Source organism: Mytilus edulis, chromosome 13, assembly GCF_963676685.1.
Source record: "Mytilus edulis chromosome 13, xbMytEdul2.2, whole genome shotgun sequence".
Taxonomy (NCBI): domain Eukaryota; kingdom Metazoa; phylum Mollusca; class Bivalvia; order Mytilida; family Mytilidae; genus Mytilus; species Mytilus edulis.
Window position 1 is genome coordinate 71,620,466 of NC_092356.1, and position 17,897 is coordinate 71,638,362.

Sequence of the window (17,897 nt, forward strand, 5' to 3'; positions counted from 1 at the left end):
GTCCAAGGGGAAGCAATTAGAAGGAGGATTTCGTGGTTGAGTAAACTTGAATGATGAAGATGATTGACTAATCACCCGAACTGATCAATATAACGGAAATTTAATCAGTAACCAAAATGCCTTCCAAACCAAGTGTTGATTTCAAGGAATGTCTGAAGGATTCTCCTGTATTTAGGTAAAAATCTGGCTAAAATTAATAATCAGCTTGAGCATGTTGTCTTGTTGAAAGTGAAAACAGTGACTAACTTCACAAGTCATTTATAGCAAGGATTCTTATTCTTATACAAATCCTTGTTTATTTACAATTATTAAGAATGCACCAGGCCAAAATATAAGGCTCTAGTAAAGACAATTTATTGAGGTATCAACTAGCTACAGTACTTCAGAATTTCAGGGTACAAGTGTCGTAGGAAGGCGTCACAGAAAACAAATTAATAGTAATTATCAGGGTACAAGTGTTGTAGGAAGGGGTCACAGATTTTTTTTTATTATAGCCTTGCAAGACGTCATAATTATTTGGAATAGATACAAGTGAAATCGACACCTTGTCAAAATATTAATGCACCCCTAGAAAAAGTCAAATACTGAGGCACCTATTTAAAGTCTATTCGGTATTCAATAATATTGCATATTAAAATATATATATATAAATAATTCTAAAAATGTATAAATGATTTTATTTTAATCATCTAAACACTCTATGACTGATGTGTTGATGAGTTGTTTTTTTTACAAAATGTAAATAAAATTTAGGCCACACTTAAAAATATTTTGGTTTGCCCAAACCCTACCCAAAGGTTGAGACAGTGGGTAGGGTAGGTAGGTATTTTCTTTTTTTCAAAAAAAGAAATTGAAGTATCAGATGTTTATTAGTCTTCATGCCTTTTTGATTAAAAAAACCTTCTTCAAATCAGGACAATAAAAGAATTTGAGTAGGCAACTTTTTTCTGGGTAGGTAGCGTTTGGGCAAACAAACCTATTATTTATTATGGCCTTAATAACTGTTTTAATAAACAAGTTTGTTCTTTTAACACTTCACAGGTATAGTTATTAAAAAAAAACTGAAATAAAAAACAATGAAGCCACAACCACAGCTGTTGTTTAATCATGAGAAAATTGAGGCAGAAGGAAAGACTATCACTAATCACATTAATAGCGATCTCACTAATAAGCAACAAGAAGAATAATTTAGCGTCAAGAAGACTCTGTAGCGTTAAGAAGACTATTTAGCAACAAGAAATCAAATTTAGTGACAAGAAAGTTGATATTTAATTCTATTAATAAATATAAATTTATACAAAATGTCAACAGTGAGGGGGTAGACATTCTTTATTCACATGCTACAAATGTATATTTATAACCTTATATATCCAATAAGGAAGGCTAAACCTGGGATCACTAGAAAATACTAGTCTGCAGGGTTAGCCACTAGTTCGATGTGCCAGACTAGTAAAATTTCATTTGGACTAGTAAATTTTTGCAAAACTTTGTTTGGACCAATAAGAAAAATGTCAGAATATTGGTCTTCACTCTAGTAGTTAAATTTTTCATAGTGCGGACTGCTGTGGCGAAGTACTTATCTCCTTAGCTTAGTTGTTGCTTACTATGTTGGTCTATTTTTGTTTTACACAGTAGTTAAATAATGACAAGTTTGCAATTAGTAGAAACAGTGCAGCTCATCATGCTCATGATCATGAGCTGTAGATATTAAAACACAAAAATTATTTTTTTCAACTTGGGTCATCATGGTCATTCACCATCATTTAATCTCATGTGTGTTTCTTCAAATAATGAGTTTGTGATTTTCTCCTGCCACATTCTTTTGTAGCACAAAAACACTACACCCTGATAGGACTGGGTCATTAATTTGATTTATTTTCAATTTTTTTCTTTCAATTATTCTGAAATGTGATTAATTGTTGAGGTCAGTTAGTTTAAATGTTTACAGGAAATTACTGTTATTGTATCTTTTTATAAGACATCAAAAGGTCAAGTGTCATTAAATTTTGGGTTCAGTGTTGTATACATGTACTATCTTATATAATAGAAAGGATTGTTCTATTGTCTGGAATACATTTTTGTACCTTAATGCAGTTAGCATTAGTTACAATGTACATAAAATTGAGAAAGGTAACCCAAATGGGGAATGTGTCAAAGCGACAACAACCCAACCATAGAACAGACAACAGCCTAAGGCCACCAATGGGTCTTCAATGTAGCAAGAAACATGTATCATGTGTATAGATCTATGCATTGTTATAATCAAGGGAGGAATGAAAAACCTGAATTGCTCTGCTTACTTATTATCAGAATTAACTTTTGTATAAATTTATGGAATCAATTTAAGAGAAAATGGCCTTGGTTTCATGGATCACAATTGAACAGATTCTTAAAATATGACAGCAAACAGTGGCGGATCCAGAACTTTTTGTAAGTGGGGGCCCGCTGACTGACCTAAGGGGAGCCCACTCCAGTCACGCTTCAGTGATTTCCTATATAATCAACCAGATTTTTCCCATGAAAGGGAGGGCCCGGGCCCCATAGCCCCCATTACTACATCTATATACCATTTAAGGAAACTTTCCTATATGAGGATAAATTTTCCAATATTTCTCCGAGTTTCTGGAGTATGAAAATATCTTCAGAAGACATACATGTAAGCCAAATAAATTGTGATCATGGTGATTTAATATCTAAACCACTAAAATTTTTAGACCGTTGTTTTATTAATTTCATTTAAAAAGTTGAAGACGAATATTTGAAAGTTTGTGGCACTGAAGAAGAAAATGAATTTCGTACCACACAATTTTCAGATACGTTTTGACACTGTCAGATTTTTGTACCTTCCCCTCTCAATCTCTAAATCGTAAATTACATGTATAAATTGAATATCTTTGACACTTTGTAAAGGATACATGTCATATTCAAAACTTCATAAATCTAACCTGTTCTATATAAAATACAAAAAATGCTGCTAAAATATAATCTTATACATGTTATGCAAATTCTGAAAGGTAAAGATAGAAATAGGAAGATTTGGTGTGAATGCCAATGAGACAACTCTCCATCCAAATAACAATTTATAAAAGTAAACCATTATAGGTCAACTATACCAGAAAAATAATTGGTTCAGAAACATATTTGAATCAGTCCTAGAAGAAAGATGATGTATACATGTATAAATAAAATTGAGAAAGGAAATGGGGAACGTGTCAAAGGGACAACAACACGACCATAGAGCAGACAACAGCCGAAGGCCACCAATGGGTCTTAAATGTAGCGAGAAACTCCTGCACCTGGAGGCGTCCTTCAGCCTGCCCCTTAAAAAATAAGTATACTCGTACAGTGATAATGGACGTCATACTAAACTCTGAATTATACACAAGAAACTAAAATTTAAATTATCATATGCATAGACTAACAAAGGCCAGAGGCTCCTGACTTGGGACAGGCGCAAAATTGTATATTTATGTGTTTTTTAAGATAACTTCCATTCATGCTTATCGTTATTTTAACAAATACAAAAGGTAGGTTATAGGTTATTAAAAAAAGAAGTTGTACATGTAACAGTAAACAAAAGATGTAAAAAGTGAGTAGTATAAGTGAAATAGGAAGTTGAGGAAATGGTTTGGTATGGGCCGTATCCTGTTAGATACTATACATATAAACTATTTATATTGCTACAACTAAAGCCAGGATTACAAATAAATAAGTTAATGGTCAATAGTGACAGCTAAAAATATTTTCCATTCATTTTGAAAAATATATAACTTAGTTGAAAAGGATAGGGGTTGAATAAGCATGAAACCTTTCAAAGATACAGACTACATTCATGTACTTTGGATGTACTATATATATATAACCATTTATCTAGCAATCAGTCAACTATTGTATGCAAATAACATGTACACAAATAATTTTTGCTTTATTTATATCTTTACAAAAAAGTCTCCTGTTATTCACTTCCATGTTGAGCAAACTGTAATGTGAATATTTCTACTGGGATAACAGTTAATTTTGGGGTTCTCTCCACTATCCATGTTCACATTTGAACTTTTGATTTCTTTCAAAAATCAGACAACTTTTTGGATTTAAACATCTAAACCTAAATTTGCCAGGAGTAAATTACAAGATAAAAACAATGTATGTACATGTATACAATGTAATTGGAAATATGAAATTAATTTGTACTCGCTACAAAACAGGAGAAAAGCTTTTCAAAGTCTGCACCATACAAAATTTGTTTTATGTTGAACAGTTAAATTGGTTCATCTTTACCTGTGAAAACCATGAAAATAGGTATTTTCCATGAATGGTCATGAATTCACAGTACATGTACATGATTTTGTTGAAAGCAACTGAAAATAGTGGGACAGACATGACAGACATTGAGTATATTTTTATGCACATTTTATATCCCACAATTATGACAGGCCTTAAGCTTTTGTTTCACATTTCAATACTTATTTTTGAAATAAACAGATAAATCAACTTAATAATATCCTTATGAGGGATTAAATATCTACGTTAGAATTTGAAATGATGAAAGCAAAGCTCTCTAATGATGTATAGGTTATTTACCGGTGATTTTTTTAATGACTATACCGGTAGCTGGATAAAAATATAAAGTTGTATTGCAAAGGGATATTCATTAATGTTCTAATATGAATTGGATAAATATTGGAAAAGTATCAATGTTTAAGTTCAGGTAAAATATTAAAAGAAGAAGAAGTGTTTATGGTGCAATTTGTACAAGAACAACCTTATATGTATCTGTACTTGAGAGCCTTATGTTTTGTCTGGTACGAAATTAAAACAAATATATGTATCAAATTTCCAAACTCTATTCACAGATACAAAAAGTACATTCCATAGTTGAAGTTGGTTGCTGTCTACCTTATTTGTTTTTTTGCAAAATTTAGGCTGTTGGTTTTCTCTTTGAAATTGTTTCTCATTTGTCGTGCCGGACCCATTTATAGCCTGAAATACATTGAATACAATAAATGGGTTTGTTCATTGTTGAAGCCTTTAGTCATTTACATCCCTTTTATTTGGTCTATGGTAGATAGCTACATGTATCTCAATGGCATTCAAACCACTCTCCAATAAATGTTAACAAACTTTGTATACCTTAAGTTTCATTTTGCATTACAATTCACAATTTCCTGAAAATTTAGTTTTGAAAGATAGTAATTAACAGAAGATGGGATGAAAGAATATTGTGAGTTTGCCAAGTTATTAGAAACATGTTCTTCACAGCTCTCCATCTGTTTCTATTATAACATGCATGCTTGTAGTAAATATTCTCCAGGTATTGTTGATATACAGTCTGGCAGCTTCTAAAAGAAATTTCAGGTGCAAATCGTTGTTTAAAAATCTGGTTTATCTTAGATCTATTTTTGATAGATCAGTGGAGGAGTAATTACAGGAAGAATTCTCTCTTGAGTTGTCAAGTGTATTTTAACATTGATTTGTTAGTTATACAATATGTGTAAAGTAAATAATGGCTTCAGTTTTTTCTGTGCTTTTAATTATTTGTAACAAAGTCAAAGTCTATAGAGGAATAATAAGCATTTAAATTATGTTCATAGTACTCAACTTAAGTTTAGTTTCTACATGTTCTACAGTAGCTGCAGTATAGGGTGTGAAAACTCCTAACTCCCATATACATATATGTTTTTGCTTCTTGTCAAACATATTTTGATTAAAAATAAGAGCTGTTTAGTGTTTTAAAAAACTGTTAATATAAACATTACATGAAATATATCTTCAGTTTTAATTTCTAAAAAATAACAAGAAAAAAGATAATTTTGAATAATTCCCTCACTGCACTTTTTTGTTTAAAGATTAAGATCTTGATTTCTAATTGTTTTCCATTCAGAAATACAGATGTGTTAGAATTTAATAATTAAGTGTTGAAAACAAGGGCTTACTTTGGTTTATCCTGGTTTGTTTGTCTTCCTTGTGTTAATCTACGGGTACACATGTAAAACATTAATATTTGTAATAACACATGTTAATCAGATGTTTGTTACTATTGGTGGTCAATTCCAATCAGTGAAAATTATCTCAGAATTTTCTTTCTACTTTGTCTTAAGATTAATACACCTTATCGCTAATCCAGGCTGACCCGGCCGCTTGAACTGTTGACGTCAACAACAATTACTTTTCCATTGTGGCATCACATATTTTGTTTTATGACGTCAAAATTTTACCTGTGTGATATCCAGTAATAGCGGACAAATAGTGATAAGGTGTATTGATGACCACTATAAATCATAAAAAAACAACTGAAGAAGCAGTGAACTTTGATCATTTTCTAGAATTCAACTTTGACCCCATATAATTTCCATAATTATGGATCTTCAGTCTTTGAATATAAATAAAATCCAAATCTTAATTTTACGAAGAAAATTATTGATTGGCCTATAGAGACTTGGATGAGGATGAAGACTGCAACTTCTCCATTTGTTGCATTTACTGTATAACTGTATTGTGAGTTAACAGAGGGAAAAAAATAGATTCTGGAAATCATTTGCACTTTCAGAAAAGGGAATTTCTTTTTATGACGGAAAAGTCTCATTACACATTCTTCTTGGCACTCCTTTCATAAAGGTTAAAATCCTTTACAGCCTATTCCATTGAGTGAAGGCAAAGGTTATTTCTTAAGTTAGCTTGCTTGCTTGCTAGCTTATCAATGAATTTATTATTAGGTAAGGGTATACTTCCCTCCATTCCATTTAGCCAAATCCTACAGACAGATAGATTGGTTATCTGTCGAACTAAGTCTCCTCTTAAGGAGGGTAGTTTACCTTTAACCTAATAATGACTACATGGTTCAGCTAACAAACAAGCTAACCAAAGATATTAGCTTTGCCTACACACTCAATGGAATCAGCTGTAAATTTGAGAAAAAACATTCTGTTAGTTAAAGTGGCTTGGAGTATACTCTGTCTTTTCATTCATGTTTAGTATGGCCTTCCTCAAAAGATTATATCCATAATTATTAAAGTATAAAGAAAGGAGATATTTCTGTTCTTATCTTACAAGTTTTAGTGAGAACTTCAGCAGTGAGCTTACATACTGTTTGTGCTATTAAAACAGTATGTTATAATTACTACCCAATTACCAGTAGAAATTGAAGAAATGAAAATTTCCTGTCAATTGAAATTTCAACTATACAGTAACTTACATACATGTACATGTATACAAGGGTAAGAACACTGTCAGATATTATTATTTCTTTATACAGAAGTGTATTTTTTGAAAACAAGATAATGGATAAGGAGACTATAGTGTATTTCTATAATATTATTATTTGTCTAATTGATATAACATTTTAAAGCATGAAGAATGATAGAGTATTTTTATTTCAGGTCATCTCTAGATTCAGCTGAACAAGACATAGAACATTTAGAGGCCAAGTTAGAAAGAGTAAGATAATATACATGAAAAGAACAGAGATTAAGAAAACAATATTTTTAATAGTTAAATGAAAATTATGCACTACTACAAAATGTATATCCCAAAGGAATTTACGGCAAAAATGAAAACAAAATAACAGATTATATAATACAGCATAATGAGAATAATAATAAAAAAAACATCAATTCAAATATGTACATATATCATGCAGATTTTGAATACTACACTTTTCTCAGGACTTTTATTAATTGGAACTGAACTTCCTATAACTGACGGACATGACAGACATAAAATCAATTTATGCATCTCATTAGCTATATTATATACATTTGTAGCTCATGAGATGGATAAATTGATTTTCTCTAATTCTTCATCAGTTTATCCTTTCCTGCACCCATTGTATAAACAAATTTAATCAACCTGTGGTTCGTTTGATCTCAGTTCATCATTGGTTAAAATCCGATTATGACGTCGAATATTCTTGTTTTCCTCTGAATTCGCTATTGTGACAGCATGAAAAAAGGCGACCATGTCTGATTACGTCACATAGAAAGAACACATCTTTTTGCAGATCAGTCGCAAAGCAATAAGTTTGACTGCTTTTTGTTTGAAAATCATTAGAGAAACAGATTCCACCACCAAATCTCGTGTAATACGATAGTTATCCACTCTTGACAGTTAAATTTTAAATATTTAAAATGCTCGGCGAGCCTCGCGTTTTAAATTTGAAAATTTAACTGTCTCGAGTGGATAAATATCGTATCACACTCGATGCAGTGGTAGAATCTATATTTATGCAACTGTTCATGGATGGATATTTAAAGTCAAAAACAAGAAATAGCTATAAAATATTGATATTTTTCTATTTCTTAAGTATTCAATTCTCAAGTTATTTTTAGTACTTAATAATTTATAGCTGTTTCTTGTTTACTTTAAATATCCATCCATAAAAATTGTTGCATTTATTTGACTGTATTAGAGAAGTTGTATACAATTATTTAATATCAGATTTAATGTTGATTTGTTGTCTTGTTTTCTTCTGCAATCTTCTTTGGTTCTTATGGACAATTTTATAGATAATTTGCATACATAGCTGTTATTTTGACTACCACATTTAAAATGAAAGTAAAATGATGCGGTATAATTACTAATAAGTACACATGTTGAAGTGACCTGTTTTATAATATATGCCATACAAATGGTTTTGACCCAGATTTCACAGTTTGCTGAACAAGGTGATATATGATTTCAAGCAGGGAAAGTGGTGATCTATGGAGACATATTCCTATTAATTATAATTTCATCACACAATACTTTTTATTTTAAAATGATATGCATTTTATTTTATAGTTAGTAAAAGTATGCAACATTATGATAGAGACAGGCAAGACTTTCAAAAAAGCTAGCAGGTATGTTTTCTGTTTTATACTGGCCAGTACACAAGGATGAGGTGTGGTGCATAGGATGGAATTGACATTAAAGTTACCAGTTCATGAATAAGGAGATATGGTATAATTGCCAATGAGACAAATATCCACCAAAGAAAAGGACGTAAAGTCGTAAACAATTGCAGGTCATCATTGTATAGCCTTTAAAAGTGATCAAAACCCTTACTGCATAGAAAGTTCCAAAAGGTCCAAGAATAACAAAATGTGAAACAATCAAAATAGAATATTAACAACCAAGATTGCAAAAGCATAGGTGGATCCAGAGGGGGGGCCGGACCCCCCTTTTGTGGGAAAAATTTGGTTGATTATAATCATTGAAGCATAACTGGAGTGTTCCCCCCTTAGGTCAGTCAGCGCCCCCCCCTTAGGAAAAGTTCTGGATCCGCCACTGAAAAGCATTCTCTGGTTTAAGAGAGAGCCATATCTGATGCATGTAAAAGACACCCTTGTAGATTTAAAAAAAGAGCAGGGTAATGCGGCTACAAGGCAGAACTCACACCCGCAAAGTGAAAAGGGATTAATATAAGTTGCAATAACTTTTTTCCCACTCCATTATTTATATAAATATGTTTAAATAAAAAAAAAATCTCTGGTTAGGTTTCTCTCCTGGAATTCCCTTGATCAACCACAGTACATGTAGTTGTCTTTTTCATACAAACATAGCACACAGTAAAAGTTTACATCTTGCAAAAAATTTTGTATTCAATACAAAGTTTTACAATTTAAATTTTGGGGTTAAACTTGTGTCATTTTAACATAATCATTGTTATTTTTTATTGTAGTGATTTTATAGTTGGTGTAAGGGACTTGGCATCCTATTTCAAAACAGACGACTTGCTAAATGTAAGTATACATTACTGAATCATACTAGATTGGTCTATTTAACTTGACAAATTAGTAAAGTAAAGTGATTATGCAGTGTTCTCCCTAGGGCCTTTAAGCACTGTGGACTGGTACCATGGTGCTATCTAGGATGACTCTATTATAGAATGTATAGCCATGGTGCTCATTTTTTGAAAAAACAATTCTTTGTTATAAATGTCCATGGTGTTTTTTGAAATTTCTTGGGAGAACATATACAGAAATCTGAAAAATGATATGCATTATAAAAAAAACAAGAAGATACCAACAACCATCATGGTCACCATGTGTATACAAACATTCTAAAATGGTCAATAAAAACCAGACAAACTTAAATAGATTTGACCAATCCTTTTCCTGTTAAATGTCTGTTTATTCTTTTGCTCAATGCACTGACTGAGATTTTTTGCCCAACAAACACACAAAAAATGTAATATTATATGTCAATTAAAACAAAAGGAATTAACATACAGATAGCAATAGGAATCAAACATATTCCAGCTTGTGTATTGTTAATAATTGTACTATATATATGACCTTTATATGACCTTCAGGATGACACAAAAGTATCCGTAAGTACTAACTCCTCCGATGGCATTTAATTGTTGTTTGAATCACTCATTATAGTTTTCTCACAATTATATAAGGCATGTTGATTTATTAAGACCTATTTTGAAATATGTTTTTTTGGTCTTTGAGAGTTTCTGTATAGGAAGAGAAATAAATCTATTTTCCAATCAACTTAAAAAAAAGTCTTATTTTAGATGTCAAGTTACTTTATTGAGTAATTGCAAAACTGTCTTGATAAACTTTTTGTTTTATTAATGTTTATTTTTGGAGAAAATTTCTAATGAGCTTTAAAAATTGTAAAAATGTATGTGTTTGAGTATAATTAAGAATTGGTGCACTGTAATTAAGAGTAACTAATTTTAACTTCCTGTTATTACTTAATTATCTGAATAACTTGCAATATATAACTCAGTTATTGAGTTATCTCCCATTTCACTGGACTCATAAATTCAGATAATACATGCTCTAACATTGTTTTTTTGTCTAAAACATGTAACTAATGTTGTTGGTCAAAAATAAAATTTCTACCTACCTACCCAACCCTACGTGACATGGACATGCAATATTAAACAAAGAATTCGTTTTATCGTCCTTCCCTCTGCCTATATCACTCTGCTCTGTTGCTCCGTAATTCTCGTATCAAGACTTCAAAACGAGACCAGGCATTATCAGCGATGTCACAATGTGAGAGGAGAAGTTTTCAGCGACGTCACAATGCGAGAGGAGACGTTATCAAGCTTGCATTTGTCAAGCGTAAAACTGTCTTAGGGAGAAAGAAACGACCAGTAATAGAACGATAAAAAGATAATCGGGTTTTCTTCGTATAGATATTGTAAAATATCAGCCGCTCGACACAATGTAAAACTTTTTAGCTCGTTCGCTACGCTCACTCGCCAAAAAGGTTCACATTGTAGCTGGCGGCTGATATTTTACAATATCAATGTGTAGAAAACCCGATAATCTATACAAGGATGGTCTTAAGGTCTGTTATATACGTGCTGATAATTACAAGATAAAAGTGATAAAATTTACACAATAAAATTAAATAATTTTTATTCTGAATTTATATGATAATATAGATTTTGATTTTCTAGCTATCAAAATTCCAATGTACAAGAATTAGTGATATGAAAATACATGTTATATATCCTTATCTACATATGCATAACGTTCTGCATGTTTTTACACCATACACATTTAATTTGCCTCACCAAATTATGTCTTTGTAGGGAATTGACAATTTTATTTCATTTGCATCCATTTATTGATTTCTTCCACCTTATATGGGTTAACATACTGAAAAAAGGGGGAACATTTTGAATCAATTAATTATGAATTCCTTTTTTGCATGTTGAAAGTGATCTTTGATATTAATAAACCTGAGAACTTGTGACTAAACCAAGCACATTTGTATACAGAATAGTCAATTTTTATTTAAGCATGACAGTCACACTTTTCTTTTGACACCAAGCATGCATGGAAAAAAACACCCAAATTTCTTATTTTTTTGTCAGTGACTTCAAATTCTCAGCCAAAACAAAATTAAATCATTGCATATTTTTTGAATTAATTTCCATCTAACATATATAGTACTGTTATAGGGTTCATTTTTCTCTTGAGTTTCAATTTCATGATTTCAAGGGCCAAACTTTAGCCACTTCCTGAGGTTTCAAATTCACATATTTCTTGTCTCATTTTACATTCTGCTTTAAATATCAAATTACCACAAGGGGTGAAAAAAAAACTTCTTCATTACTGTAGTGTAATATCTTAATTTGTTCAACTAATTTATTTTTCTTATATTAAGATTTGTTTTCTATTTCAGCTAAGCTATTTAAACTCTACATTTTGATGAATTGGTTAAAAAAATATTCTTTTCTTAATTGATTAATTTGGAATTTTCATAATTTGATATTGTAACTTTGTGTTGTTAAAATATTGAAGTTGTTTAATAATCAATAAACTAATGATACAGAATGTCATATTTATATTTTACAGAACTGTTTGTCAAAGTTTGCCCATGAAATGACGGAGATGCTGAAATACTTCACAGTATGTACCTTTATCCTATATTAAATTTATAAAACATTTAGTGCTGTAGGCTAAAGTAACACACATAAAAACCTGATTAGTTATGTTGTGTGATGATACAATCATGTTTCAGAAGTTAAATAGATATGAATAATGTGGATTCACTTGTTTTCGTGGGTATTAATTTTCGTGGATTAAGGAAAACTTGCATGTTCATGGATATTTTAATTTTGTTGTGTTACTGAAGTTTGCATACAAAACTGGAGGACATTTGTCATTCGTTTCCATTTAATATCCTGATTTACCTACACTGATAAAAAACAACGAAAATTGGTATGCACCAAATAATAATGAATCCACAGCATGTTATCTTCTGAACGCCATGTATGTTTTTTTTATGCAAAGTCAGATAGTATGCTGATTCAATAATATTATAGATCAGCTACCTCTACAAAAGTGTTTAAAAGAAATTTCATCCAATATATACACAATTTTTTTATGTTAATCATGTTTACAAAAAGCAGGTTCACTCTTTCTTGAATAGCTCCTGCTATTTAATCAGTGTTTTTTTTTCCTTGGCAAAATTGTTTTTAAAACTGAAAAAGTAAAAATGGCTTTGTACTGAAATCAGCTGACTTAAAATAAATATATGCCATTGTTGAAAAAATATAATTGTTTGTTTTGCACAAGGAAAACATAAGGTGATTATTTTGTTTTTACAATCAAATTGTATTTTAAGCCCAGACGGCATCAATTGATGATTTGATGGTTGCAAATTAGGCTTACTGGCGACGTGTTAGCGACATTAAAACATGTATTTAAAATCTGTCACACATAGTCTGTGCTTGCATGTATGTTCCATAGCATCAATTGATGCCATGAAAATTAGTGACTTTATCCAATCAAAATTAATGTTACAAAGATTATAGACTTTCCGAATTGATTTTCCTCTGAGTTCAGTATTTTTGTGATTTTACTTTTTGCATTAGAATACCTGTTATTTGTAATATATGAATAAGAGGAGATGAGGGGTGTACATCAATGAGACCAAAACCCAATGACACATATCACCCAATCAAATGACATGTCTAATAATAATCTCTTATACATAAGCAATACAACTTATAGAACATAAATATTATAAGTCTTCAATTACATCAGTGAAATATATATAATACATTTAAACAATCACTCAAAGTATCAAATAAGTAAGTATACCCATATAACAGTACAGCAGAGTATGATAAAATATAAGATATTATGCATTTATAATTGAATTTAATTACATGCCTTCTCGGCCAGAAATAAATACTTCTTTAAATTGTTAAGTTCCTTAACATGTAGAAGCCAGAGATGCTTTTCCAATTTTATACAAAAGGGGAGACAACCAGGAAGCATAAAATATAATCTTACTCGACAAACATATACACAATATTTTGCTTTTTACATAACTGTAAATCAACTAATTTTTTTGAGCAATTTCTTTTTGTGTCTTTCATTAGTAGAAGAATAAGGCGAATGTAAAGCGTTTTTAAAAGTTAAACTAGGATCTACTATCTCTACTGAATTTAAAAATCGCAGAATTAAATTGCTACGAATAAGATAGAATGGGCAAAACGAAAAATAGCGTATCTGGGAAAATAAGTTGGTTAACAGTATATATGGTTGTTGTTTATTATTTTGAAATGGGTAAACAAATACTTGTTTTGTTCAATTTCCGTCTTTTGTAAGTCTACTTTTATTTTCTTTGTAGATATTGTTAGATCAAGCTAATAGATCTGTTTGCCAGAATATACAGAAATTAATTAAAACGTAAGTTTGGGGATAACTAATGGTTTTTGGATCTATTGTTCCCAGTTTTTATGAGGGACTCCGGGAAGATAAGTTATATATAAATAAATAAAGTATTGTTGATGCAAATTCAAAGGAGGAGAGGTTAAAAGTCAATTTGAAAAGTTAAGGAGTAAAATTTTCTTTAAAGAAAGTTATGTAGAAACACCATGTCTGCCAGAGATATGAGGAATGTATAAAGTTGTATTTATACCCCCGCTTTAAAAAAGGGGGGGTATACTGTTTTACCTCTGTCTGTCCTTCCGTCAGTCCGTCAGTCCGTCCGTCCCATGAATATTTTTCATCGCATTTTTCTCAGAACTACAATACAAGGATTTCTGAAATTTGGTTTCAGAGTTTATCTAAGTCAGCTATACCGTGTGATGCGTTTTCAGATTGATCACTTGACAACTTCCTGTTTACCGAACACTTGTATGATTTTACACATGATAGCCAAGTTGAAAATTTTCGTCACATTTTTCTCAGGAACTACAATACAAGGATTTCTGAAATTTGGTTTAAGGGTTAATATAAGTCAGCTATACCGTGTGATGCGTTTTCAGATTCATCACTCAACAACTTCATGTTTACTAAACACTTGCATATTTTTACACTATTAATATTATCCACTTGCGGCGGGGGTATCATCAGTGAGCAGTAGCTCGCAGTTTCACTTGTTGCTTTAGATATATTTTAAATTCACTTGTGGTATCAAATAAGAGGTAATTGAGTATTTCATCTGGAACAATTTTCCATCAAGAATGTGAATTTTCATGAAAATATTTTACTTTGTGATTTATGAATATAATTGAGTAAACTTCTATGAAATATTGTACATTATTTCACATTTTGCCTCACAATTTGACAGAATCATCCAGGTTTCACAGACTCTTCTTGGTTTCAAATGTCAACACAAATTTGTAAAGTTCACAACTTCGTCATATTTATGGCTGTTACACATGTATTATTTTTTTGGTCTTATTTGTAAAATAAAAATTGTAATATTCCAAAACTGAAATTACAGGATACAAAATATTTCCTCTTTTATTATGAATAACTTCTCTCAAAATAGCACATTTCCAGAATTATGAAATACTTTTGAATAACAGAACCAGTTTAAGATTCAGAGATAATAGTATTATTGAAAATTACAGTTTATTTCTTATTTCTTGCTAAAATTACTGTTCTTTTATTGAAAGGAAAAACTGAAACTTCAGGTTACAAAATACTTCCTTTCTTGAATTTTTTATACAAAAATACCTCTCAAAATAGCACATTTCTGATAATCATGAAATAATTTTAAATAACAATATCTGTTTAAAGTTCAGAGTTTATAGTATTATTAAAATAAACAGTTTATTTCTTATTAAGGAAGTACACAGATTAGAGGGAAGTTTAAAGATTAACTTTGTTTTTACCGTTAGATAGATAAACAATAAGCTGTATATAGATTATCTTGTTTTGTTACAAACATCAGTGTAAGTTACATGGTGTTTCCATTAATATAATAACAAAAAAATGATTTAAAGTGTAACTTTGTTATACACAAGGATGAAAATAATTAGTTGGTATAATCTTATTTATCTTAACAGAGTTACAAAGTGAAGGATTTTACACCTTTTGTACAAATTTGGTATAAGTTTTTAATTGGAATATTCTGTTGAACAGAAAAGTGAGGATTAGTTGATAGATTGATTGGTGTTTAACGCCACTTTAAAACTGTTTGTGCTATTTGATGGCAATCACTTTTGATTGGTGGAGGAAGCTGTAGTAATAAGAGAAAACCACTGACCTTTGGTAGGGAAACTGACAGTCCTAGTCAATCAAGATTTGAGTTGAGCGCTCCTGTCTTGTTTGCGATACAAACTCATAACCACAGTGTTTACAGGCTTATGATAAATAGCTTGACTACTTTAAAACCACTCGGCCATTGCGACATTTGAAAAGTGAGGAATAATAACCTGTTCCATTATTCATGACTTACTACTTTATTTTTCCAGGGATATAAAGAAAGTGAAAGATTCCAGGAAGGATTTTGAGAAAATTAGTGACGATTTAGATTCTGCGTTAAATCGTAATTCTAATGTTCCCCGTACTAAAGTACAGGAGTGTGAAGAAGCTAAAAATATACTGACCTCTAAAAGGTCAGGTTTCGCTCATGCCTCGCTTGACTATGTCTTTCAAGTAAGAGTTACAAAGTTTTTAATTTTATACGTAGAAACCAAGCAAACAGGATAAAAGACACAAGTGAATCAAACTTATATACTTAAAATACAGTATTTAACAATGTATGTACTTCATCATATAGAAATCTATAATAGAATTTTAAATGTGTATGACGATATAATATCACATAAAAACAGTTTGACATCTAGCTATGATCAATTGTTCCTTGTTTAAGGTTGTAATTCTGTAGACAAAGACTGCAATTTTCAATAGAAAGTCCCGTTATGGTTTAAACTATGCCACTTTTACTATGAAGTTTTGAAAAAATTATATTCTAGAATGGAAAGTTCATTAGAATTTCTTTTTTTATTGACGATATGCATCCTGAGAGTTGACTTGTGGCAGGCTGATGTCTTCCCAAAAGAATGAATTTATGTTTTGTTATAAGTAATAAAAACTTTGCTGTGTGACAGATTATATAGATCTTGACGTTCTTATATATATTACAGATAAATGTTCTCCATTCAAAGAAGAGATTTGATGTTTTAGAAACTGTAAGTATAACCTGAGTTATCTCCCATATAACTTGAATAAGACAGTTATTGAGATTTCTCAAATAATCAGATATCTGCTACACAAATATATCAGTTATAGTAGTTTTATTCCAAAACATAAAAATATATAAGTAAATAAGATAGGAATATTGATAAAAATTGTGTCAGGACCATGCACAATCAAATATTTTCAATGTTTTTCTGACAGGAATTGAACCCAAAAGTAACACAATAAAAATTTCAGACAAGAATTTTTTATTTTTTTTAAAAATGAAAATGGAAAGAAACTATTTTATTATTAAATTTAGAATTGCTTATTATTTTCAATTTTAATGTGAATTAAATGCCTTTATAATTCCAACATAAATTACTCAAATTGTTAGAAAAAATGAGAGGGAAAATGTCATCTAGTCATTGGCATATTCAATTGATATTTCTCTTTTTGTATATTGTAAAAAAATTAATAAATAGCTATATAGTTTTCCAAGCAGACTTGCCTTTTAGAGATTATGATTGACATTGCTATGAATCCTTTATATACACCTAATAGTTTGTTTTTGTAATCGGAAGTATGTTTGTTAGATCCCTAGGCAAATCATAAACTTTGACATCGATTTAAGTGAAATTTGTTATCATTTGGAAGGATTGCAAAAAAACAACATCGCAATAATTTCTGAATTTACAGTAAATTGACATAATTTTCAATATGAGTAAAGATGACTGTAAACAATTATGAAGTTTTCTGAAATTTTCTTTTTTATTCTTTTACAGATGTTATCATTCATGCATGCCCATAGTACATATTTTCATCAAGGTCATGACCTGTTTAATGAATTTGACCCAGAAATGAAAAGTATAACTGGACAGGTATGTAAAGAAATAGAGAAACTGAATAGAAAAAAAATCATATTATGTTACGGGGAAAAAAGGGGGAAGGAAGAAGATTTTAAACAACTAACCCTATGCTGAAGAAAATTAATGAAAAGACAAAAGTTCACAAAATAATACACAA

General features: G+C 30.5%; 1 protein-coding gene across 4 annotated transcripts in view; it reads left to right on the forward strand.

Annotated features, from left to right (window-relative positions):
• The first annotated feature begins 6 nt into the window (after window positions 1-6).
• LOC139501666 (arf-GAP with coiled-coil, ANK repeat and PH domain-containing protein 2-like) overlaps window positions 7-17,897 on the forward strand; it is a 64,598-nt gene continuing 46,707 nt past the window's right edge. For all 4 annotated transcript variants that reach the window (XM_071290811.1, XM_071290812.1, XM_071290810.1 and 1 more), the window contains exons 1-9: window positions 7-175; window positions 7,377-7,434; window positions 8,776-8,834; window positions 9,656-9,716; window positions 12,303-12,356; window positions 14,089-14,147; window positions 16,166-16,349; window positions 16,841-16,885; window positions 17,657-17,752. In XM_071290811.1, the coding sequence (XP_071146912.1) occupies window positions 117-175; window positions 7,377-7,434; window positions 8,776-8,834; window positions 9,656-9,716; window positions 12,303-12,356; window positions 14,089-14,147; window positions 16,166-16,349; window positions 16,841-16,885; window positions 17,657-17,752 (675 nt within the window). In that variant the 5' untranslated portion in view covers window positions 7-116. The remainder of the gene's footprint in view (window positions 176-7,376; window positions 7,435-8,775; window positions 8,835-9,655; window positions 9,717-12,302; window positions 12,357-14,088; window positions 14,148-16,165; window positions 16,350-16,840; window positions 16,886-17,656; window positions 17,753-17,897) is intronic.